Genomic DNA, 26167 nt, shown 5'->3' with positions numbered 1-26167 from the left:
TAATGATGAAATAGATCCAACCAAATTGTATGTTGCCTTCAAGTACCGATGCCCTTATTGAATGGTATAGTGTGTTACTGAAGTCAATATTTGCAAATATTTGTGATGAACTGCTTAGGAAGACTGCCCAGGAGTTCCTAGGCAAGGGAATGTTGGTTTCCAAATAGATTATTTGCTCCCCATAAAACTTGGCCAATTTAGCATTGTATGGATTTTGATATTGTATGTGCATGCCTTGACAATGGTCGCCCATCAAATGTTCTGCCATTCTGTGTGAAGACACTATTCAGCTTACAATTTTCAGGAGGCAAGAGGAAAGCAGAGTCAGACACAGCTGGATTGGAAAAAACGAGATGATCACAGAAATCTATTTTCATATTGACTGTGAGATTGTACAACCACAGTTGACTATGCTATTGACATCTTCCACAACATCACAAACTACATAAGAAATCAGAAGCCTTCATTTCATCAGAGCTTGGTATGAGGAGGAAAAAGAACAAGAAAAAAACACTGGTGCTTCTATTGTAAATCTGAGAAGCGGAGTATCACTTTCCTTGGAACATTAATTTAGAATGAAAATAATTTTAGTAACCTATCTGCAAACTAAAGCAGCAAAACCTCATTTATTCTTTTAATAAGAAATTACGGTCACTAGTGTAAAGCCCATTGATCAAAAGGATCTTTCTCAAACCCTCTTAAAGAAACAACGAGAGAAAAGGGGTAATGTAGCCAGAAGGGCAGAAACCTAAAAAGCCTAAAACCTGATACTCCTCCTTTAAGTCCGCCTTCAGCAACAGTATCCCATCACGGTCTGCAGTAGGAGTTACCTCAGTTTTCTTTTCTTTGAGCACATGCTCTCCTTATTCAGCTGTTTTGAACCAAACATTTTTTTGCACACCTGATTTTTTGTTTTTTAAAATCTTTCTGTTAAGATTTTAATGTGTGACAGTGAGTTTCATACCAAAAATCTCTACCCCAGTACCCCTGCAGAAGCCATAACCCATATGATCCTACTCCTAAAGCTCACTAGTAACTCAAAATGCCATCACGTCATTTACAGCAGTGCAGAATAATCAAGATATCAAGACATCAAATAAGAGCCCACAAACCGATTACATAAAAGAATAGCACAACACCTAACCGTGCACCAGGTGAAAGGTAACTAAAACCGACTAGCATACCAAGTGGTGAAAGTTACTACATGCATAATAGTGAAAACCTCTCAGTAAGTGGGACAGTTCTAAGCATACTTATTTGCAAAAATTGCTTTGCTGTTCCTAAGTGAAAGAGGGGATTGATACAGGTATGGGGCCAGAATAGAGGGTAGACGTGGAGGAGTGAATTAAAATAAAGCTAGTGGTACCGGATCCAGCTGCGAGGGGCAGGTGCGTGAAACGCAGCTCAGGGACTACCAACCTTGTGGTGGAAGATCTACCTGAAGCTTTACCTGCTGGATACTGTCGTTATCTGACTGTTAATAATTTTAGGTATTGGCAGTTACAATAGAAGAAGGGTAATATAGGATTGTTCTCCCTTCACCCCTAAGTGTTGTTGTACCCACACTAGCGTACACACATTGCACATTAGGGAATTCGAGTAGACAGTTTTCTCACTTTTAGATACTTGCTAAACAGTCACATAGGTCCTGAAGAATCGCTTGTTAAATTCACGCCAGCGAGAAACATGTTGACCGGACTATAACAATTTCTGGAGGATTTCTGGAAACATTATATTCCAGCACTCTCCTCTAGAAACCCGTTTTTAATTAAAGCAGTGGACCAACTGAATAAATCATTCCCATTACCACTAGCTTTATTTTAATTCACTCCTCCACGTCTACCCTCTATTCTGGCCCCATACCCGCACTTCATCCATCCTCACCCACGCACACAAGTCTCTCCACGACCTGGGCCCCAAATACCTCAACGACCGTCTGACCTTCTATACGCCCACCCGCCAGCTACGGTCTACTAGCCTCGCCCTCGCCGCCGTACCACGCATTCAGAGAGCCACAGCCGGAGGCAGATCCTTCTCCTACCTGGCGGCCAAGACATGGAACTCCCTCCCCATCCAACTTCGGCTGACCCTGGACCATCTCGCCTTCAGAAGACAACTCAAGACCTGGCTGTTCGAGCAGTAGCAGACCCTTTCCCCAAGCGCCTTGAGACCCCTCCGGGTGAGTAGTGCGCTATACAAATGCTATGATTGATTGATTGATTACGGCTGTTGGAAAAAGATCTCCGCCGAAGAGCCCCTCTATGAGGTGTTGCCCTTTGGGTATTGCACCGCCGACCCAACGAGGAGCAGGCCCAAATGATGAAGCATGACACCTGAAAGGGTGTGTGAGGGCATTAAATCCAACAAAATGGATTCCCAGGTTATCTTTGAGTCACCCTGCCATCATCATCTGCATCACAGACTGTATCAATCCCCTCTTTCTCTTAGGAAAAGCATGGCAATTTTTGCAAATACGTATCCTTTTGGGCACGCTGTAGCTGGACCTTCTACTCTTAACCAAGTAGTAATAGCCCATTACTCCTTCTTTTGATACCATACAGTTCTAAGCATGTCTTCCATGAAAATTCTCATGAATGAGAACTAGGATTACAAGTAAGTAACTTTTCTGGCTTTTGGAGATAAGACTATTATCTAGCTTTGGGAAGCTGGCTCTTCATATGATATGTCAAAATGAGATATATCGTGTAGAGAGTCCAGGGGTTCCCTTATGAGTGGACAGGGGCTTGCTCTAGCAATCCCAAGGTGCTCTTCTAGGGGTAGTGTGGTCGAGCAGCCTTAGGCTTATCATAGAGGAGTGCAAGACATCAGCAGATACACACACTAGTCAATAAGTAATGCACACTACTCAATAAGGAGATCCACACCAATTTATAAAAATAACAGGTATCTATATATATGTTTGGGCACCAGAATCGATTTCTTCAGGTAAGTCCGATTTTCAAAAGAAATACTTTTGAGTTCAAAAAGTTGACATTTATTGCAATTTTAAGAAGCTGCAATGTTATCCTATGAGAGGAAAAGCAAATGCAGCATTTACGGACAGGACAGCTACTTATGGGACTAATCTCCAGAAGTTAAGGTGAGTTGTGGCCAAGATCCAAGTAAACATCAGCAGAACACCACCAGCAGCACTAGGACAGCCTTGTGCAACTGTGCAAAACAGCTTTGGGTGCCCAGTGTTACTCTATGGGCATCCTTGTCGCTTAAAGAGGCTGCAGGCTCAGACTGGGAGGCCCGTCGGGTTGAACCAACAAAGGAGCTCAGACCTCATTATGCACGGGGATGTAGGGACACCTTTGGTTCTCTTCTCCACAGCACAAGGGCGACAAGTTTAGAGGTGTGCTTAGGCGTCAGGTTTAGGAACCGGGAGCAGTCACAGTAGAGGCGAACTGCGTGCAGAGGCTGCAGGCGACCTCAAAGAGTTCACTAGGGGAGAAACCACAGTAGACTCGGTTTCTGGAGCGCTGGGGGGGGCAACGATGACACCGTTGTCCCACTTCAGCACTGGTGTAGTAGTGTCTTTAAATGTCCAGTTTGTACGGTCACAAAGTCCACTCTTTGGTTGCCTGCAGGATACAAGAAAGTAGATCTGCTACCTCTTGGGAGGTCTTAGTTCCTGAGTGAAGTGTTGGCAGGTCTCCCGTGCTTTGGAGACTCAGCAGTTGAAAATCAATTTGTCTTTTGGTACAATTGTTGAAGTCAGCAGGCAGGCCAGCAGGGTTGGTGCTAAGTAAGATGCTGGGTCTTCTGTTCTTGGAGTTGCGACTCTTCACGTCTGTCTTCTTCTTCCAGTTCAGCAGGATCTGTTTCTCTGATACCAGGACCCCTCTAAATACTGAATTTCAGGGTGTTATGAGAGTGTAGGGTAATAGTCAATGGGCAATTTACTCTTTGGGTCACTACACCCCTATATGATCAGTTCCTGTTAAAAGTGGGCACAATCCTGTCCCAGAATTCCTACGTTTTGCCATCACAAAGAAGGCCACTTCTGAAACTGTGTGTCCACTCCAGATTAAGACACCTTGGGGTGTTACTAGCCTGGGGTATTTCGTCCCTTAGTACTTCAACGGGGTTAGACAATCCATTAATCAATTATCCCCATGTTTTGTACCATGGTATCCCATATAAAGTGACTTCATAGGGCAAAGTCTTAGTACTGGGTGGTGTGGTACCCCCCTATTTCTTCTTCATCTCCCGTGTCACAGCAGCCAATACGCATTGCTGCATGAACTATTATCTTAGAAACATAAGGTATTTTTCACACCTCTTAAATTTTGATGCATACTTTTGTGGAAAACTGCAGCCGCAGATGTACATCCAAATTGCATTCTTTAGAACATAAAAGCTTCAATTGGTGTAATGATTGCTGTGAAGGGTTTGAACGTGGGGTGTAGATCTACGTGGTGGTAAGCCATTGATGGATCGATGACACTGAAATACTTTGCTTCCCCCATTGTACTAGCATCTCATTTATGTGGGGAATTGGGTGTCACTCCACCCAGATATTCTTATTCAAACTGCACAAATCTACACATAAACAAATTCATTCTCCATTGACTTTAGATGCAATAACTACGGGAGCTAACCACTCAGAGGATTGTATGCATTGGATGAACCCCATCTCACACAGTTTATTTTATTCTTCCTCTAGAGGCTCTCATCATTTTGAGTACAGGACGCTGTGGTGGATACAGTGGATTCCTCACCTTTTGAATTACCTCATGAGCAGCATTCCACTGAAACTTTTCGCAATAGCTCTCCCAGGTCGATGAGGATGTCGCAATGAAATGTCTCCGCACACGATTTCATATGACGTCAACGAAGCCATAAGAAGACTTCCTCGGCGTGCTAACATCAGTTCCCTTTTTTCCGTGCCGTTGACGTGTAACGTTTTTTTCCAGGACTTTCCATTTCTGGGAGTTTCTTTGTTGAAGGTCCTTCCTGTAATTGTAGCAATGTCATAGCTACCCCGAAGTAGTCCAGTTTTAAGCCTTGCAGGGAATGTAGGGGGTCATATGTCGATTACTGACCCCATGAGGATTGTTTATGGGGCCTCATCGGACCACGGCGTTGAGGGGTGTTCGTCATGCAGGTGCATGAATCCGAACGCCTTTAAAGAGAGGGAGGCCAAGCTGTTTTTGGCCAAGGCAAAGAAGCAAAAAAGAGGCAGGAGGAGGTCACGATCCAAGTCGCCGACTCCAAATGAAAAGATGACTCCGGCTCAGTCTCCTATTTCAAGAGTCTCACCGGCACCCAGAGAGGAGACGCCCTCACCTTTGGCCACTCCACCCCTTGCTCCAGTGTCTCTGGCACCACAAATGGAGCCAGTTAGACTGCCTTAACGAGCGGTCTCTGAACGGGCGGTACCAGATCCAGGATATCCAGCCTATCCCGCACCAGGTACGAATCTGTCGCATTTCCTGAATGCAATGTTTGGCATGTCCGCCAGAGCAGCTAACGCTGCTTGCTGTGTCGGATGGCCCCATGGGACAGCTTTCCTCCTCCCTGGAAGGTTTGCCACCTCACGTCTCATGTGCACCCTTCATAACCTTTAATGGCAATTGCTCCCGGGAGTTGGCCTTTCTCAACGCCGATGATCTCTCCACCAGTGCGATCCCTGGAGAGAAGAGTGTTGTTGAATGGGACTTCTCCGGTGCCGAATCAGCCTTGTCTTCGACTGTTCCTGTGGAGCCTCTATCGGCGTAGGTCCCGAAGTCAGACACGCCTCTGTGGCCGGCCCCAAGGATAAGATCCAGGAGGGAAGCACAAAGGATGAAGAAAATCGGGAGCAGCAGGAGGAGGCTGAAGAGGGTGAACTTGTTGACCCTGTGCAGGAGTTTGAGGGCCTACAGGAGGCTAGCAGACCGGACACACAACCTGAATGGGAGCTATCTTCACCAAAAGGCCTTCCAACGCAAGAGGTTTCCTCTTATCACTATGTAATAAGGAAGGCAGCAGATCAGCTGGATTTGCTGTTACCTACGGCAAAGCTTAAATCCAACATTTTGACTGAAGTGCTACATTCCCCTTCTGTTTCGGAACCTCTGCTACCTTTTAATGAGGATTTGACTGAACCTATCTTAGAGGTGCAGCAGAAGCTGATTTCTGCCACTGGAGTGTCCAGATCGGTAGCAAGGAGGTATAAGGTGGCCTCGGGAGATCCTGCTTTCCTTTCCACACACCCATCTCTTGAGAGTTTAGTAGTCCAGGCATCATGCTCATCTAAACAGTCTGCAGGACCTTTCCCATCCACACCTGTAGTTAGAGACTCCAAGAGGATGGAGCCATCGGCAAAGACATTTTCAGGGCCACTTCACAAAAGTATTATCTGATACCCAAGCCACGGCCCTTCAGGTCATTCAATCAGGACTTGATACTGCAGACTCTGTTGCCAGAGTAAGGGGTTCCTCGGTTGCAACCAGAAGGCACGCTTGGCTAAGGGGCTCAGGGTTTTCACCTGATGTACAAGCCACCCTATTGGACTTGACGGCTCTTGTATTTTTGGTGCCAAAGCGGACTCAATGCTACACTGCTTTAAAGATCGTAGAGCCACAACGAGGTTGTTGGTTCTTCAGTCCCAGCTCAGAGGTTTTGGGTAATGCAAATTTCACAGGTTTGACAGGACGTCTTCCTTTCGAGCAAAGCAACAGCAGCAGTCAAAACATCAGCAACAGACAAACCTATAGGTCATACAGACGAAAAGGTAGAAGTCATCTGCTGGGCTCTACTCTGTGTCAAGTCTCCTCCTCCTCCTCCTTCTCTTCCTCTCTTGCCCCTCCAACTGTTACCACAGGGAAGCAGCTATAGATCCTCCACCCTAGAGCATGTTAGTCCCGAGGGAGGAAGGGTGTCTCATTTTCTATGAAGTTAGAGGTCTGTTACTTCGGATCTCTGGGTGTTGGTTCTCATGGAAAATGGGGTGTACCCTTCCCTTGCAGGAGTTTCCTCCTCCTTTCCCCCGACAGGGCTTGTGCTCAGAGGAGCCCCTGTTGCTACTACAACAGGAGGTTCTGTCTTTACTGCAGAAAGGTGCGATAGAGGTGGTTCCGCAGCAGGAAAGTGGTCAGGGATGATACTCTATTTTTATCTCAAGCGGGAGAAGTTCAAGATGCTAACCCTAGCTCAGGTTCTTCTGGCTTTGCAGCAGGAAGACTGGATGGTGTCGATCGATTTGAAGGATGTGTATTTTCACATTCCCATCGCATCGAAAGTATCTCCGTTTTACGGTGGGGTCCCAACACTACCAGTTTGCAGTCCTTCCGTTTGGTCTTACTTCAGCACCTCGGATCTTCACAAAGGTGATGGCGGTGATAGCAGCACATCTCAGAAGGTCGGAGGTTCCTGTTTTCTCCTATCTGGACGACTGGCTGTTCAAAGCAGTCTCCAGAGATGGTGCTGCATCATTTGCAGGAGACAACACGTCTGTTGTTCGAATTGAGTTTTTTAATAAACATAACCAAATCTCACCTGGTGCCCTCTCACCACATCCTGTTCATAGGTGCAGTACTGGACACTACTGTGGGTCAGGCCTTCCCTCCTCAGCAGAGGATTCAGGACGTCCATGCTATGATTCCACTATTTCACAAATGAGCAGCTGTTCTTGTCCTGAAGGTCTTACGCCTGCTCGGTCTGTTCGCTTCCTGCATCCTGTTTGTCAACCTTGCATGTTGGCCATGAGGGCCCTCCAGTGGTGCCTCCACAGGCAATGGTTTCAACACAACGGAGATCTCAAGGAGGTGGTCAGAATCTCCAGAGATGCTGCAGCATAGCTGTTACGGTGGAGTGTTTCCGACAACCAGTCTCAAGGGAAACCATTTCAACCTCCTTCTCCGGTGGCTACAGTGATAACGGACGCCTCCACTCTAGGGGAGTTCATCTGGGGGATCTGGAGGTCAAAGGCCTTTTGTCTCCAGAGGAAAGATTGTTTCATATCAATCTACTGGATTTGCGGGCGATACGTTCGGCTCTCACGGTCTTTCTTCCCCCCTTTCGCGGTCAGTCGATTCTGGTCCTGATGGTCAACATTACCGTGCTGTGGTACATCAACAAACCGGGAGGAGTAGGGTCGTATTGTTTCTGCAGAGAGGGTCTGCGACTCTGGTCCTGGTCTCAGGACCATCCGATTTTGCGTGATTGCGAATCATCTGGCCAGAGTGCTGAATGTGCATGCGGGCAGTCTCAATTGGCAGTACTCAGCCAATCACAAGTGGACTCCCTCCGGAGGTTGTCCATCGCGTTTTCAGAATGTGGGGGTTTCCTCGGTTGGAACGGTTTGCTACTCAGAAAAACGTGCACTGCCCATTGTTCTGCAGTCTCCAGTATCCAATGTGGGGAGCGTTGGGGGACGCGTTTCAGTTAGATTTGGGCTCAGAGCTTCTTTATGTGTTTCCTCTCATACCTTGATTCCTCGAGTTCTGAGAAAGATTTGCCAAGTCATATTGATCGCCCAGGATTGTCTAAGAAGGGCATGGTACACAGATCTCATTTACCTCTCGTCGCACCCTCTGGTCCGTCTGCCTCTCAGGGCAGACCTCCTGTCAAGTCTCAGGGGCAGGTTCAACACCCCCACCTCAAGAGCCTGCACCTTCATGCCTGGAGATTGAACGAGGCTGCCTGAGTTCTTTCTCTCTCCCACCAGATGTGGTGGATGGTTTTTTATTGGTGTGAAGACACTCCACCAAATCTGTCTATTCTTGTAGGTGGGCCAAGTTTGTAAAATGATGTGGAGAGAGATCAGATGATCCCTTGCGAGCCCATTTGTCTGATATCCTGAATTTCTCTCCTTCCCTAGAACAACAGGTTTGTCGAGTAGCTACGGTTAAATGCTACTTGTCTGCCTTGTCGACTTTTCTCTGTTTTGCTATTTAAATTTCCCATAGTTATGAGATTCATTAAGGAGGGTCTCACCCATAGGTTTCTTTCCACTCCCTTTACCATGCTTCAGTGAAATTTGAATTTAGTTCTCACTTTCTTGATGGGTTCTGCTTTTGAACCATTGCATAGTTGTCCTTTGAGATTCTTAGCGTTTAAGATCATATTTCTGATTGCAATCACTTCCGCTAGAAGGGTGAGTGAGCTGCAGGTTCTCATCTCCTAGCCGGCCTTCATGCGGATAAGATGGTTCTCAGGACCAACGCTGCTTTCCTGCCAAAGGTGGTCACTCCTTTCCACCTAGGCACTTTTTTCCACCTAGGGCACTCTATCACTCTACCCACTTTCTATCCTCCCCCCTCACCCTTCTAAGATGGAGGAGAGACTTTACCGCCTGGACCCTTAGAGGGCGGTCAGCTTCTACCTGGACAGGACTAAAGCCTTCAGGATGGACGATCAACTCTTCATTGGATATGTGGGTAAGATGAAGGCCAGAGCTGTCCACAAAAGAATGCTACCCAGGTGTATCATTCTATGCAGCAAGATCTGCTACGCCTTGGCCAAGAAGGAGCCTCTTTAAGGTATTCAAGCTCATTCCACCAGAGCCAAGTCTTCTTCTTCGGCTTTACCTAGAGGTGTCCCTGTTGTGGATATCTGCAAGCCGGCAACTTGGCCTGACTCCAACATTCGAAAAACATAATTGCTTAGACTCGTACGTGAGGAGGGACAGACACTTTGCATGTTCAGTGCTACAAGATTTTTTGGTATAGGTAGGCAGGCACCCTTCACCGGGTGCGGGACTGCTTTGGAATTTATTTCAAAAGGAGAGGAATCCACAGGCAGATGTATCCATCAGAAGCACAAGTTACCTACCTTCAGTAACGCTTTTTCTGGTGGATATAGTATCTATCTGTGAATTCCTCACTGACCCACCCGCCTCCCCATTGTCTGCCTTTTTATGCCGAAAAATTATCATGTAATTTATGTATTTTATTATTGTGATACTGGTCACAAGGAGATGTCTATATTTTAGAATTTCCAGTTTTTATTGGTTGTGTATACTTGTGAAATGTTGTCGGTTAACCAGTTTGCCTCGAAGGCACATATAAAATAGGTGGAACTGATGTCAGCTCACCGACAAGGTCATCTTAGGGCTCTGATTACGTCGCGCGGAGTCGCGTGTGGAGCCGTTCCATTGTGACAACCTCATCGATGTGGGAGAGCTACGGAGAATTGTTTTTGTGGAATTCTGCGCATGGGATAATTCAGAGGGTGAGGAATCCACCGGCAGATACTGTATCCGTCAGAAAAAGTGTTAACGAAGGTAAGTAACTTGTTCGTTTAACTCCCTCTCGTAATTTAATTTTATGTTGGTAGTCACATATTTGTCCAAGTTTGTCAGAAAACTATTCCGGAAATCCACCACAAATATCCATATCACCTAAATCTCTGTCTATAAGGAGCACTTATTCCCTATTATTAAGATCTAGAGGTATCCCTAGTTCCTTTTGGTGTTGCCATCTTAATTGATTGGAGCCCGTTTCTACTACAAATATTTTCCTGACATTGGATCTACCTTTAAAACACCCATGCGTTTTTTTCATACCCACTAGTGGTATAGGTTCTTTCGTATACCCCTATGGCAAATGTCTGGTTTCTCAAGTACTAACCTATTGTTTCCCGAAATTTTGTCAAACTCCTCCTGGTTTATCAGTGTGAAAGGGGAACATGAATCAGCAAACATCATTACCGGATTACCATCAGCATACACTTTAGTTAATTCGGTTTGTAATCATCCTCTGTATCATTCATTTGAAAAAAGTACTTTTTCTCTTCTGGTCCATTAAACTTGGGTACTTTCTCCATCCCTACACACTCTGGCAAAATGTATTCTCCTACTCCATTTCTTGCAAGTAGCATTCCTGACTTGGCACTGCAAGATGTTTGCTAAGTGGTTACTGTAATGATGAAAAGTCCACAAGTGAAGTAGTATTTAAGTGATGCTTTAATCCAAGATGTACAGAGAGACCCCACCAGGAGCATCCAACATGGTGCTCAGCCCAGCCAACTGTAATCTGTCAGGCAATTCACCAACATTCTGATAGATGCATCACATGAACATTCCAATAGAGGTAGAGAGGGAAAGCAAAGAGAATACCAAGATACAACATTTTCCTTTCTCCTTAAACAGAAAACAAAAAGCTAAAAACAGCAACGGAGAACAGGAGAAAATGAAAGCAAGTAAATTGAGCAAAAGCAGAAAAAAGAACAGTAAAGAGGAAACACCTACCACCACATCTAAAACATTTCGACTTACTATCCTCTTTGATTATTATATCTTTGTTTCCTTCTTCATTCACAACATTACAAACCTTATTTCCTAACTTCCCTTTTTGAACACTGACAACCATCTCACTTGTTATTTTCATATTCTTGATACAATGTGCTGTATGTTGTATAGATTTTGCTATATCGATCACTAACACTGATTGAAGGGGTTTTATTTGGTAACTTTTCTTGAATGTGAGAATTATTCGTACATCTAACTATTTGGTCTATTATTAAGGAATCTGTGAGATTTACAAAATCACATAACTTTGTTAAACCTGTTAACGCTGCAGTGTAATTTGTAATAGATTCCTTTTTACCTTGTACTCTATTGGAAAATGTATGACGTTTTAAAACTGCGTTTCTTTTTTCTCCAAAATAGGCTAAATGTTTCATAAAGGTTACATCTAATTCTTCCTGTTCACCTTCTCCCTCATCCTCTGGTTCTGGTAGTTGCATAAATTTTGCACCCATGTACACCTAAATTATGCAAAGGAATGTGTTGCTTACATTCTGCACTGAACCTTTCTCCTCCTATTGCTATCAAATAATTGTGTCCAATCTTTCAAATAAATGTCGGGTTCACCAATTTCATTAAAAAAGGAAAGAGGTTGGTTCATGCTCACAGCAGCCATTCTTGTTATAGGAATGCAATACGTAGAAAACTGAAATAATTTTGAATACAGTTAACAATCCTCACATATACACAAAACACAATACTTAAAAGTAGAGTAATGTAATACTTAACTTCAGGTATAAACAGAACGCAATATACTTAATCTGTATATGAAATCAAAATGCAACATACCCAATCTGCATATGAATACTGCTTGAGCCCTATTAACATCCTATACTTGTATAATTATATTTAGAAATATTTTTAAGTGCAATAAGTGAACTACCAGGTGAAAAGTAGTAGCACTATCATCTGTAAGTTGTGTGTGTCACTGTGACATCACAGGTCATCAGCAACGCACACCAATGGACTAACTACTGGTGAGTGTGTGACCGTGAACATAGGAAATAGGGTTACTTATACTGAAAAGTAGATAGTATCAGGATATGCTCTTGCACTGTAAGGATTTATCTATCTGAAAGTACTGTTGTACTGGATTTAAGTTAAGTGTGTGTCACCATGTCTTGAAAGGTTGAAATTGAGACACACATCTAAAAGGCTGCAATTTGAGGTGTGATTGTGTCACTATGTCTTCAAGGGCTGAAATTGAGACACACAGCTGAAGGGGGAATACACCACAAACAGAATGAAAGGAAGGTGTGTCCTCTTGTCCTGAAAGGCTGCAATAGGATAACAATCAGCTCTTATCCTGAGGCACACCAGAGCTGACCGAGCTTGTGAAGCAACACAGCACTCCGATACGCTCCGATGGATTTTGTCCTGAGGCATACTGAAGCTGAAAGAGCGTGCGAACAACACATCTCTCCGATGAGCTCTCCAATCCAGCTCAACCTTGCCTTAAAGAAATGCTTCCTCTGCCAGAATGTTGCAGCAATTAAGTAACTTCCCCACACAGAAAAGTTATGATGACGACTCCTTTTCCACAGCCAATACCGGCTATGTTGTTACAAGCCTCATGCAGAATTAGCATGGAAGTTAAAGCTCCTCCTTTATTTGTCTAATTCCAGCTCCGGTATTCCTGAAAGATGAACTCCTGCAGAAGCAATTAACCAGGAAGTAACGTCTCCAAAGGAGTGTATGAAATATACTTCTAGCTAAAGTAGTTGATTCAATCTCCTTCCCAGAAAGCTGCTGATCAACGGTACAGAAAAGGGAATCCCAAAGGAGAGAGTAGAAATAGGGGATATGACTGAACTGCCCCCTGCACAGCTCCAATCATCGCCAGTATCAAATTTGTAGAAATACACAGAAAATAAGTGAGGTAAACGGTCTTCTTTATTCCTCCACTCTCCTCAACTGCGCTTCACCAACTGGCATTTTACTTTAACATTCTAACTCGGACTTCACTTGTATTGTTCTATTTGATAGCAGCAAATGGGGAGGACGATCATTCCAACAGGCAAAGGAAATATATACATTATATGCCAGCTAATGTATAGCTTTTATACACATTATAACAGTCTCTTAACATAAAATACAAAGCTACATTTCAGATTTCTTGCATCATATCCAAATGCTAATTGTAACCCATCTGGAATGCATATTTGATCAACTGGTCAAAGACATTTCAAAGTGCTTTTTCCTCTACTTCCCTTGCTCTCATATGTAGTCATCAAAGTGAAGCAACCTCTAACAAATTCCATACTGCTTGCCTAGTAGTAACCTTGACAGTGGTAAATGAAAAATATGTTTTACCTAGCAGAACCATACCAGACGTGATTGTAGTAGCAGCATTCCTATCTATAGTATCAGGTAATATCTTACACCTCAGTTGGTTATCGCTGTACCTGCTGCTCTGGCGCTTACATTTCTACAAATGACCAAAGGATTTTAAAAACAGTTTGTATTAACTTGTTGATATCATAAAAGTAGTCTACAGGATCTTCCTAAACTGAAAGGGATTCTACATCTGTTTAGAGACGTTATTATTATTATTATGTTTCTTATATAGCGCCTGAATCAACCCCCGAAGGGGTATCTCCGCGCTTGCCTTGGGATCCCGTCCTGGCTTTTCCCTGTGAGATAGCCCCTACAGGGCATCCCCAAGGTGAAAGCCAGGCATCCCGCCGCGGGCGGGGGGGGGGGGGCATTGTGGAGATTAAGCAAGCTTAATGCCCAGAGTTGAAGAGTGTGAACCCATGATTAGGTCAGGCACCGAAGCGAGAATTATCGAGTCCATGGACATTTGAGCTCAAGACCCTGCCGCGTCGGGAATTGAACCCTGGTCCCGGTCTGACCTCTGCTTCAGGGTCTGCCTGCTCTAACCAGTGAGCCACACTTCTCCACTTCTCCGTTGATCAATCTAATAGTGTGCAAGAAATGGAACTGTAATGGCCTTTACATCTGCAAAGATACAAATTGCAGTTTCCTGTCCTAAAGATTAATCTAGTAACAATAACAGCCTACAATGGGGGTCTTTAGCATTTTTTGTAGTGAGAGCTTCTTCTAGTCACTCAAAAACATCCTGAGCAACCTTCTATTATATGGGTAGTAGATAAGGGTACATAAAGTCCATGTAACTTAAACATTGCTCCCCTGAACTATAATACTTTCCCAGGTCCCACCTTTTCACCATTCCAGTATTTAAAGCTTTTGTAAGGTCTTAAAAAGAATTAACCTGCAATAAAGAGGCCTGTTTTGTTTAGGGTTCTAAATATTGTACCCCCTAAAACTTAAGAAATCTCAGTTTCACACTTGCACAATGCTACTCAGAAGCATATATCGCGTCATTCTTGATAGTTGTTGCTCATACTGTTAGTGAGATTCCACTTGTTTGCTCAAACAAGACATACACTGTTTTCAGTAAGAATAAGGTAGTTTCAAATTACATCACTCGTTTCTCTCGAACGTTATTTAAGATTCCCATGTCAATCAGGTTGTCTCTCTGTGCGCTTGTTTCTCCAATCATCACTTTCCAGAAGAAATGGCTTTATACAGCAGTCTTGCAAAAAGGGTTTGGATTTACTATTTAGACAGTGCTCTACAAATGCTGAGCAATTATCTATTAGCCAAGGGTCTATTTGCACCACAATGGCCACTTCTAATCTGTCTGTTGCTAGGTGGATAGGATCCTGTATCACAATGTGTTGTCACTGTCAGAAAAGCAGAGGACCTATTCACCAAGTTGCAAAGTTGCCACTTTGGCTCTTCTCAAAAACATTCCAGTAGCAGGACTATGAAAATCGGTTTGGTATCTGAACCCATGCCCAAGCGGGCCAAGCTTCTTTGTGAAGCACCTTTGAGTAAAGGTATGTGTTGCAAATATTTTTTTCTCCACCTTCTTTGTGACACCCTGAAGTTATGGAGTAGTTATCCTTTCTTTTTTTTAGTTTGCATTTGTATAGAGTAATGCTTAGCCAAAAAACATCTATGTTCTGTACAGAAACAAAGTGAAATGTAAAACTAATGAGAGAATTCTCATTGTGGATATTCCGCCCCAAATGTGAGGGTCCAACACAACTGCAGGGACTCCACAACGAGTCAGGAGGCCTTTTGTGAATTAGGCCCATATAGTAGATTTAACAATTTGTAACAGAAGAAAAATATGCAAATTAGAGAAGAGTACGAGCTCTGTACATGTTGGAGAAGAGATGGTATTGGAGAATTATATCTCAACTAGAAAGAAGCTCTACGGGTCGGCTGTTCAATCAATGTTCAGTTCAAGCAGAAGGGTTTACAGTTTTTTTCTTAGTCCAGCATTAGGGTCTCTGCCTGTCTCGGTAGATTGGGAGGAAGTTTGAGAGGCGAGGGTCAGCACCAGGTAAGGCGTGAGTTACTGCTGAAATATATATTTTTTAAATTTATTTTAGGTTCTAGACTTAGGTTTATGAAGTTCAAGTTAGAATCAAGTTAACTTGAGGGATGAGCAGTTTGAACCTTTTTCTGGATTCAAAGGGGGAGCCATCAGAGATTCCTTTAGAACCCACGAAATATGTTCATAATGTCATGTGACAGATATAGGCCTTTTTGCTGAGTGAAGAACCACTCTGGTGTTAAAGAGGCCATCAGAGCATCTACTAAGATAATATTCCATAGTCAATTTGACTATTACCAAGGCATGTGCTACATGATGAAAGTCAGTTGAATAGAGAAATAGTTTGGGTTCCTTGTGGTGTGAAGCATGGCTCTCTCTGGCTTTTGCTGTCCCCTGTTCTTTCTGTCCTGACATGGTCCAATGTGAGTAAACGCACATGCTCAATGATTTGACTTTTAGTGGCCAGAGTGGGTGAAGCCAACTTTCTGAAGCTCCATGAGACAGTTTGTGTTTGATTTTGAGTCTTGAGGTTGTTGCATATTAATGCATTCCATATTAAGCTTGAGGAGATTCGTGGGCATCCAGTTTTGTAGCGTAGAGTGGCATTTTCTCAGTGTCAAGTAAGGTAAGTAAGTAAGGTAAGTATGTGTTCAGTCTGCATATAGCTGTATCATTATGTGTGTTTCTTCCATCAAGAAGCTGAGTGACTATGAAAACAGATTGAACAGCATAGTTGCTTGAGGTGACTCATGCAGAACACCACATGCAACGGGGAGTGGATTCTAAGACAAGCCCTCTAGCCTGAGCAAATGCTTACAGTTTGTCTGAAAATTGAGAACCCAGTCCAAACTCCTCCCACTATGCACATGCAAGTCTCCACATCCCCATAAATCCTCAAAGCAAAAAAAAAATTGATACTTACTTTCCAATCTTTATTTCGGCCATTTGGCCATAAAAGAAAACAGTACACATATATAATCACAATAAGTCAAAACATTAAAACATTGCAAGTACATATGTTAAAAATACTATAAAAACTGTGCATCTAAAATTTTAAGGGGGACCCAACACCTTTAAAATACGGTTGCGCGTATGCCAAACATTGGTAAGAAATTTTGATAATGCGAGGACAGTTGGGCCAGAGAGATCAGATTTTAAAACCTATACATTGGAGCATATTCCCTGCCGCCCATATTCCTAATCAATGGGAGAAGCCAGTATTTCCGCGCTGCCCTGTAGGCTGGGCAGAAGAAGGCCACATGTAAATCGGTTTCCTCCATAGCATCACAGGCCGGGCACTGCGTCGTAGTGGGGGGCGATGACCAAGTACTTGTAAAGGACCGAAAGGGCAGTGAGCCGTATCTCCATTGGAGAAACAGCTTCCTAGCAAGTACAGGAAAGATAGGATCCAATACCCTCTCAAACCTATAAAGGTCCTTGCTTTGCAAAAACACAGAGGATAGAGACCCTACTGCCTGGGTAACTCGGGCCCTAGCTAATTTGTGTTCGTGGTATACGTTAGTCAGGGACCTTTTAGAGATGTTCAGTGCGGCATTCGCAGGGTCAGTCCATAAGTCAGGGAGCCCTAGTTCCATGCAGGTGGATTGGATGTTTTTGACCCAAGGGATACGGAGCGCTTTTGGGTGGTTCAATAATTCTGCCAGTTCCGCCCTGTATGCTGCAAGATCATTACTGCTCCACAACCTACGCCAGAAGGCTATAGGTCTCAGGCTTATTTCATCAGATAATGGTCGTAGACCGAGGTCAAGCCTCAAGGGGAGGAGCGGGGTACTGGGGGGAAGCGCGGTTATCTGTCTTATAAACTTGTTTTCTGTTAGTGACAGGCTACGGCATGGTGTGTGTCCCCACAGTTCCGCCCCGTACATGATCGCTCCCCTGGCCTGGGCCTTGTATATCTGGATTAGGGCCCCCAACGGGCGATATGAGGAGCCGGTCATCATCCGGGCGATACCTTTGGGAAGCCAGGAGTAAAACTCAATATACCTTGTTCCTCATCAATTTACCTTTCCTGTTGACCACATGTCTTCTCGACAGCATTCAAACTTCAAATCAACTGATTCCGGGCAACAAAAGCAAGCATTTACCTTAGTGTGGTGTATTATAAATGCATCTTACTTGGTTCATTTGGTTCCTTTGGTTCATTGCAGATGTTTGTATTTAACTTTATTTTCAAAGTTTGTCAGAATGTAATGTGCCTACATGTTTGCAGTCTGCTTATGTCCGCATTTACTGTAACCCTGCTTTTATTTTTCTTACTCATGTTGTGGAGTTTAACTCCAATGTGCATTGTTTCTTGAGATGTGTCATTAATTTCAGGATTTCTGTGTTTTTGTTTAGATGCAGTGTATGTACTGTGCTATTCTTTGATTCTTCTTTCCATCGATCTCGCCAGCCCTCATGTGAAGAACAAAATGTCAAAGAGAGAGTTTATCAGAAATACACGGCGTGCAGCTCAGAACATTAGTGAAGATTTTGTAGGGCACCTTTATGACAACATCTACCTTATTGGTCATGTTGCTCTCTAGAAGCACAATTGCTAGACAATAGCATTTATAGAATAGAACAACTAAAACCACTCAAGGAGGTATTTGTGTTGTAGATATTGGGGTTATGTTAGTGCTGGTCATTCTAACCTCTATAATTGTTTGTGTATGCTCTACATTTTATTACTAATTTTATCACAAAAACTGAAATATTTGACAGAATTTATTTCTTTAATTTTGATAATCATGGTTTGCACTTAGTGCCATTACACTGACACAACTGTTTAAGACTGTTAAACTGACATTGTAAAAATCTAGGGCTGACGAACGGTGGTGGTTTTAAGCATTAAATTTGCTTAAAAACCAATTCCGTTCTTTTTTTTAAATGCAATGTAATTTGTAAATATTTAACTAAAGAGATTTATAATCATAATATAAAGTTATTAAAAATGTAAAGTATTTTAACTAAAGTTTTTTTTTCTCTATAATGCCGTGTGCTGTTTTCATTTTAGACTTTTATAGTCTAGTCTTTCTTGTCCCGATTACTACTGTTTAGCTTATACGTACTGGGGTACCAACAAATTTAATTCAAGGTTTTTGTCTTAATGTACTGTTGCCTTCTTTTGCCAATATTTAGGTTTTCCTTGCATAACAGGTGATATTGCATCTGTGTGTAACATCATAATCTAACATCTTCTGGACTCTCTCAGTAGAAACATTTGTCACTGTTAGGCCAACCAGCTAATGAAACATGAAGCATATTACAAATGTATTATATACCCACATTGGCTAGTAAGTACTTGGGGAATGGAACATCTAAACAGAATCTCATAAGGCCTGAATAGTTGATTTCATTTGTTGCTTATGTATTGGGACAGAGGGCAATGACGATTAGTACTAGGTACACCCACATTTCTAAACAGTCAAGACCTGTTCCACAAAGTAAATTGACATGGGAAGTGGCTCTTGGAGTTGGATATAAAAGGCTTTTATGTTAAAAAAATAATAATCTATTTTGCACTTGCCTACAAGGAGGCAACAGAAGGTTGGTGTTCTCTCAGTTCAGGCTAAACCCAATACTTAATTACTATTTGCGTTGGTAGAATTATAGTATAGTATATTATAGTAGCAGCACTACAAAGTCAGGTTCTGTCACATGCAAGCGCCTCATAAAAGAACTAAATAAATATTGGTGCCTTTAGGCTGCACTAAAATACAAGATCGCTTGCTACTTGACTGAGAGTTTGACTGTTAGAGGCAGAGAATGCGAAATGCTCTCATGCAGATGTGAAAAGTAGAGGTAGCGAAGATGAAGTACTAGGTCTAATTGGCTTAAAGGCCATTTTAGTCTGATTACAATCGAGCCATAATTATTTATTTTGTCAAGAACGTATCATTCTGCTACCTAAACCCCTCACTCCTGGTAATTACTTGTAGTATAGGGTTGATTCCCACTCTGTGACATACATATAATGTTGGTATTTTTGTAATGCCTCTTCTGTTGCGTCATGTTTTCCTGATTTCGAACAATTTAAAATAACCTAGCGTCTGAAATTCAGAAGACTGATTAATTGCAGCTTTTTTAATGCAAATTGTTTGCGCTTTGGATTTCAGAAAACATTCCCCTGATTTGAAGAAAATCCTCAGACACTTAATTTTAAACTCAATAAAATAATTTCCTTAAAAAGGGGCTATGCAAATTTAGGTCTAAACATTATAGTTTCAAGTTCTTGAGTGCCCTGCTTTCATTTAACTGTTTCCTTCCCCTTACTTCAAGAAGTAGGACATCTTGTTAAAACGGGAAGGGACTTAAATCACCTGTCCTATCGGTCCAAACAGCGTGAAAGCCCAAGTAGTTCTTTGCAGTGTATACATGTATCATGCTTAATCAAAAGAACATAATAGGTAGTAAATGAAACAAAGTGGGCACGATAGAAAGTCTTTTTGTTCTTCAAAGGATTGTATTTGAACTTCCTTTATTGAAAGGTAACTTCAAAAGCAAATGACCAGCCGACACGTGTTTCGTCAAGCGGGCAAGGAACCCGTGACTCTTCAGGGATGGGGGGTGAGATGAAAAACATAGTACAGTATGGAAAAATATGTACATGGCGTATTGTCTGTGAAATGGTGCATAGCGCAGAAGATCACCTTACATGAGTGAAAACCCTTATGGAAGTGAAAGCGAGAAAAAAATATAAATACATCTCACATGTTAGGTAGTGACATCACACATGAGATAGGTAGAAACCAGGTGAGGAAATATAAAAATATGGTTCCATGAATACTGAGAAGAAACACAAGAAATAAAAAAACAAACCAATATCAATAATCTAGACGAACAGAGTCAGTACTCTGGCTAGGAACCCAAAAAAGAGGATAACGTGACGCGTGAGATGGTGAGAATTGGACTGGTAGGTAACAGTATCACCAGTAAGAATTATATAGGTTATTATATCTGCTTGTTCTTTTGAATGGAACGTCTTTTTGATTTTTTCATTTATGTTGCCGGCATAACCGATGAGACTTATTTTCCAGACTGTATGTTTGTCTTTTTTTCTAAACCTATATAATTCTTACTGTTGATACTGTTACCTACCAGTCCAATTCTCACCATCCCACGCGTCACGTTATCCTCTTTTTTGGGTTCCTAGCCAGAGTACTGACTCTGTTCTTCTAGATTATTGATATTGGTTGTTTTTTTATTTCTTGTGTTTCTTCTCAGTATTCACGGAACCATACTTTTAGTTTTCCTCACCTGGTTTCTACCTATCTCATGTGTGATGTCACTACCCAACATGTGAGATGTATTTATATTTTTTGCTCGCTTTCACATCCATAAGGGTTTTCACTCACATAAGGTGATCTACTGCGCTATGCATCATTTCACATACAATACGCCATGTTCATATTTTTCCATACTGTACTATGTTTTTCATCTCACCCCCAGCCCTGAAGAGTCACGGGCTCCTTGCTCGCTTGACCAAACACGTGTCGGCTGGTCATTTGCTTTTGAAGTTACCGTTCAACAAAGGAAGGTCAAATACAATCCTTTGAAGAACAAAAAGACTTTCTATTGTGTCCACTTTGTTTCATTTACTACCTATTGCGTTCTTTTGAATAAGCATGATACATGTATACACCTCGTTTAACGTGTGCACAGGATTCTTGTCATAATTACTGAGTGGGCCCTGGCCACTATCTGCAGAGGTTTCGGGGTCTCCTCTGACCTTGCTGCACCTTCTTCATTATTGTTGTTTTTTACCTAACACACACCGCTATCAGTTAAGGCGCCACACTTCCTGTACACATCAAAGCCCTCAGAACCCGTAGTTACTTGCAGTGTTCGATACAGGCTGTCTGTGCTATTTTAAACCTTCTGTGCCCAAAGTTCGTTTTTTCAGTTGAGGGGATTGGATGCACCTCATCAACTCTTCCTGCAGAAAGCAACCTATTTAGCTTCTCTGTACATGACTAGTTACTTTGCATCAGTTCCTGGACCACCACTTTCTACTTGGCTTTCCATTTTACTTGGATCAATGTGACGAGGGTTAGTTCATCTGGCTGTGTTCTGGACCTAATCAACCAAGTCCCATAAAACCTTCTAGATTAAAATAGAATAAGGGACCTATGTTCGCTCTTACATCTATTCTCCCCTTCCATCTTACCATTTTCTTATTGGTGTCACAGCTCGTGAACATAGCCTGAGCAGGAAGGATTCTAATTTTTGGTCTGTAGACAGCTGTCGTGATAAATGGTAGTCATGCTTGGCATTCAAAACTGCAGTTCTCTTGTTTATCGTGAGGACAGCAGCTTCCTTGCACAAGACGCTCTCAAAGCCTTCTCCAGCAACGCAAGATGGATAAACTCTTTCAGTAACATTTAGCAAAGTTGAAGGGGCTTCACATACCACTAAACATACAGCTTCCATATGCATGTTATTCTTTATTTATTTAACTGCAAAGTTGTATATAGTGCTGGCTAGACCCGGAGGTATCAGAGCACTTTATATGAGGATCAGCGAATTGCAGGTTACATAATTACATAGCCAAGTATAGACATAGGAGAAAGCACCCTTTCTTCTTGACCATGTTCTGCTATTGCTATCTTCTGTAATCTCATTTTCATTGACAGTGCAGGCATCCTATATAATTATCGAGGATGTCAAGGTCCTCTGGCCTGTACTTCATACAAACCCCGGGGTCGGAAGAAAAGAGATTAAGAATGCAAGACACCTGGTCACAAAAGCTAGCGTTTGGACTTCAGTCTTTCTAATTAGCAGTAATTAATTTAACTCACTCACTTGCTGCTTCCTCAATCACTGCAAATGTGTGAGGATCCCTATAGGCAGGTACTAAATCTGGTGCAGGACTATTACTACCTCAAATTGAGCACGTTTATTTCTAGACAGAAGAGCTTGAATTATGTCCTAGGAAAAAGTTCCCACCTCTCACTTCTTTCTGACAGGAAACAAAAGGCATTCATCTTCATGCAAGGTAAGTTGTTGGGATTGCCCATCATATTTGGACTGAGCTTAGCTTTCTTGTTAGTGATACATAGGTCCACTATCAAGGAATAGTTCAAGCTCCTCAGGATGACTTCCTCGATGGAGCTAACCAACCATGGCTATATTCTTGCTTATTTTGCAATGCCCCGAAGGGTTCAGGTGCAACCGTCAATGCTTCTGTAAATAGCATAGATATAGACAGGTATATTGGTTAAAAAAAACTACACTTACTAAGCGCTCTGATCAAAACGAGATAATGCATATTTTGTTTTTTAGCACTGTGCTTTAAAGTTGCGTGAACAAGCAATGGGAATGATAGCGTTTTGCATTGCACGAGTCCCAAACAAACATTTGCACATGTTCCATCTAACAGAGTATCTTATTCGTCAATAGTCACAGGTGACTGAGCATTGGCAAGAGCTAGAGGAGCACAGTGTTAAGCACAAACTGCAATGATGCAACAAGAACTTGCTTGTAGTGCTACAAATTCATGTGAAAAGAACAAATGATGGACAGACAGTATGCTGAACAAATTATTCACCCACAGTCACAGATCTGGGTTTAATCCATCCACTTTTGCTCACCACGCCACCCCAGTTTGGACACAGCCATATGCAAATCAGTCTTGACCCTGCTCTCCATGGGAACAGTCCAGTCCACACTGCCTGGCCAGGTCCTCCATGGACTGGAACCAAGCAACCTTGGACCAGTTTCGGGTTATCACCCCTCATCAGTGAGGCTAGGTTAAATCCTAAGGGACAGTGAGCACGGGACCCACATCTCGGCATACCCTTCCCACTTAGGGTGACAAAAGCAAAAAGAACAAACAATGGACGGATTGCTGAAGAAATCAAACTTTCACCCCAGTCACAGATCTGGGCTTAATCCATAGTTTTTTTGCTCATCACGCCACACCAGTTTGGACCCAGCCATATGCAAATCAGTCTTGATCCTCCTCCCCAAGGGAACAGTCCAGCCCAAACTGCCAGGCCAAGGTCATCGCTGGGCCAGAAACAAGCATTTGGGACCAGTGTCGGGATCACCCCTCCTCACCACACTATCTTGAATCCAGTGGCACAGTGAACACTGGACTCCCATCTGGGCATACCCTTCTCACTTAGGGCGACAAAGCAAAAAGAACAAATGAAGAACAGAATTCTTTAACAATAGGTTTTCAGCTTGTTGTACTAGAAAATCATGTACCATTCCACCTCCTTAGATGTGAGGTCATGATATGATATGACATTTGACAATCACGGCCTTACTAATGATGTATTCATCTACCAGTAACACAGACTATAAAGTTTCACTTCTCTGCATCTGCTTACCCTTGCTTGTATGGGAAAATACAATCTAATGTTGAGTCTCTTGTAGTATATTTTGGGTTTCAGAGGAGGTATAAAATCCCCTCGAACCTGAAAATTCTTCCTCTTTGAAAAACAACTTTGCTATGTCTGCACCCAACACCAGAAGGCAGGAATGTGCACACCATGTAAATCTACAGTACTACAAGTTGAATGCCAATTGTTTGCATATATTTGTAATATTTAACTTTCCTTTAATCCTAAATCTCTTCCAGGGGGGTTAGTCATTAAAGTTATAAGCACTTAATTCTTCCATCTAGGTGCAGCATTCCTGAGCACATACTACAAAAAATATACATCATACTTTTCTTTTTGAAAGGTCAATTTTTAAGTACGAAACAGATTTTGATCATCTTTTGCCGGCTAATTGTCACTAACTTTCTTTAAAAAAGGAGGAACCACTGTCACAATCAGAAAATATCACTTCTGAAGAAAGGTGACACGAAACTTCTTTCCAGATCCTTTTTTAGACGGAGCACAAGAGAAAAGAGTGGCATTGCACCTAAATATCCTACAGAAGCTGGAAACTTGGTACTGCTCCTTTAAGAAAAAGCACGTAATTTCAATCCCACCATGCTTGTCAGTTTTACTTTTACAGCAATTAAGAATCCAGAGAAAGTAATGCTCCATTTCCTTGTCTCTTCTCCGTAGAGGGAGGGTTGTTTATGTCTTTCATGAAGACTCACCTGGGGGATTACAGGTCAGTCACTATTCCTTCTCCTCCAGGGGATCTTCATTAAAAGCCATAAACACTAAAAAGAGTAGCAAAGCCATTCCAGGTTGTAGAACGGACCACACTGCCCAACAAGATTCCATATAGATATTTGGGCAACTTGGGCTTCTTCCTCTGAATCTGGGTCAAGATAAGTGTGTGTTAAAGGAACGTATAGACCTCCATTTGTTGCTTTTTATTTTAATAATGCAAACGTTCCTTAGCAGTGTAGTGGTAGCCACTTTTCGCCTTGTAAAATGGGCTTCCCAGACAAAGTTTTGTTAATCTTACAATAGTAATAGAATGCAAGAAAAAATCCATTTAGAAATAGATCGTTTTGAAGTTGCTACACCTGAATAGACCCATAATAAACAAAAACATAGTAGAAATGACTGATGTTCATAGTCTTATTGAGGTAAAACTTTAATAACCTTTTAACACGTAAATATTGTAAAAAGCTCTCATCTGAAAAAAAAGGTTGAAAGGTAAGTTATCTGTTTGATATGACAGTCTTACGCTACCTTTGAGAGAACTATAATGGAAAATCGTATTTGGTTCAATCTGATAGAGATTTCTAGGTGCAGATTACTTACCTTTGAAGTTCCCAGGCGTCAGGCTAGATCCGGAAACTTTTGCTGAGCAATACCCCTTGCGCGTGCCATCGGGTGTCTCCTTTCGGCTCCGCATGGAGGAGGAGCCAGCCCCATCATGACCGCTCAGAGCTGTTGCTCCGTAGTGAACTTTCTTTCCAACCACCTAAACCGTGCTCCGACGCTTTGTTTCTCTTCCTAAAGCAACAATGCCGCCACCGGATGACAAGCGGATTCCTGGTAATTAATTTGACCCGTATCCGATCGAGCTTTGCAGAGATATCCGTGCATACGGGAAAATAGGCACCGCCGGGTTAGTCTGTCCCGAGAAAGCGGAGCAGTTGAAGAACAGCACCTTCTCTCACCATGAGAGCAGCTATCATTCAAGAGTTACATGACTGAGGCGCTGTGTGAAGCCCGCCGGTACGGACAGGGCGCGCCTTACGCTGGGAGAAGCCAACATCGATCCCAAGAGGTTCCCGCCCGCCATTGCTGACACTCACTGCGAGAATAAACACGGTGAGCCGGGACATTGTTTAAACATCACCGGGAGCACCGGAAGTCTCAGTGGTGGTAAGCCGGGGAGGATGGGGACTCCCGACACTGTCCCCCTTAAACTATTATGGCTTTTAAATCAATATTATCCAAGAGCCTTTTCTTTGCTCCTTACCCCAACATGGCGCCTGCTGAAGATTGTCGTCAGGGGTCATAAGCAATCACCCCAAGGGAGGCCCCCTTTAGTATCTTCAGTGTTGAAGTGGTGGGAGTTCTGAGGACCGGAGAGTACCCAAATTTGGCCAAATGGAAAATGTTGATATCATTTTCGAAAGGGATACGCCTTGCCTGACCTCAAAATGGCACCCGCCAGGGACATATTACCAC

At 42.7% G+C, this 26167-nt stretch overlaps 1 protein-coding gene across 1 annotated transcript in view; it reads left to right on the top strand.

Moving 5' to 3' along the window:
* FBXO8 (F-box protein 8) overlaps positions 1 to 18600 on the top strand; it is a 124687-nt gene extending 106087 nt beyond the window's left edge. Inside the window, exon 5 of the mRNA XM_086962446.1 lies at positions 17970 to 18600. Coding sequence (XP_086818572.1) covers positions 17970 to 18157 — 188 coding nt within the window. The 3' untranslated portion in view covers positions 18158 to 18600. The remainder of the gene's footprint in view (positions 1 to 17969) is intronic.
* Positions 18601 to 26167: the final 7567 nt, after the last annotated feature.

Source organism: Lissotriton vulgaris, chromosome 3_1 (assembly GCF_964263255.1).
Source record: "Lissotriton vulgaris chromosome 3_1, aLisVul1.2, whole genome shotgun sequence".
In the NCBI taxonomy this organism is placed as follows: Eukaryota; Metazoa; Chordata; class Amphibia; order Caudata; family Salamandridae; genus Lissotriton; species Lissotriton vulgaris.
The sequence above is the reverse complement of the archived record's forward strand: the minus strand, read 5'-3'. Positions and strand labels throughout refer to the sequence as shown.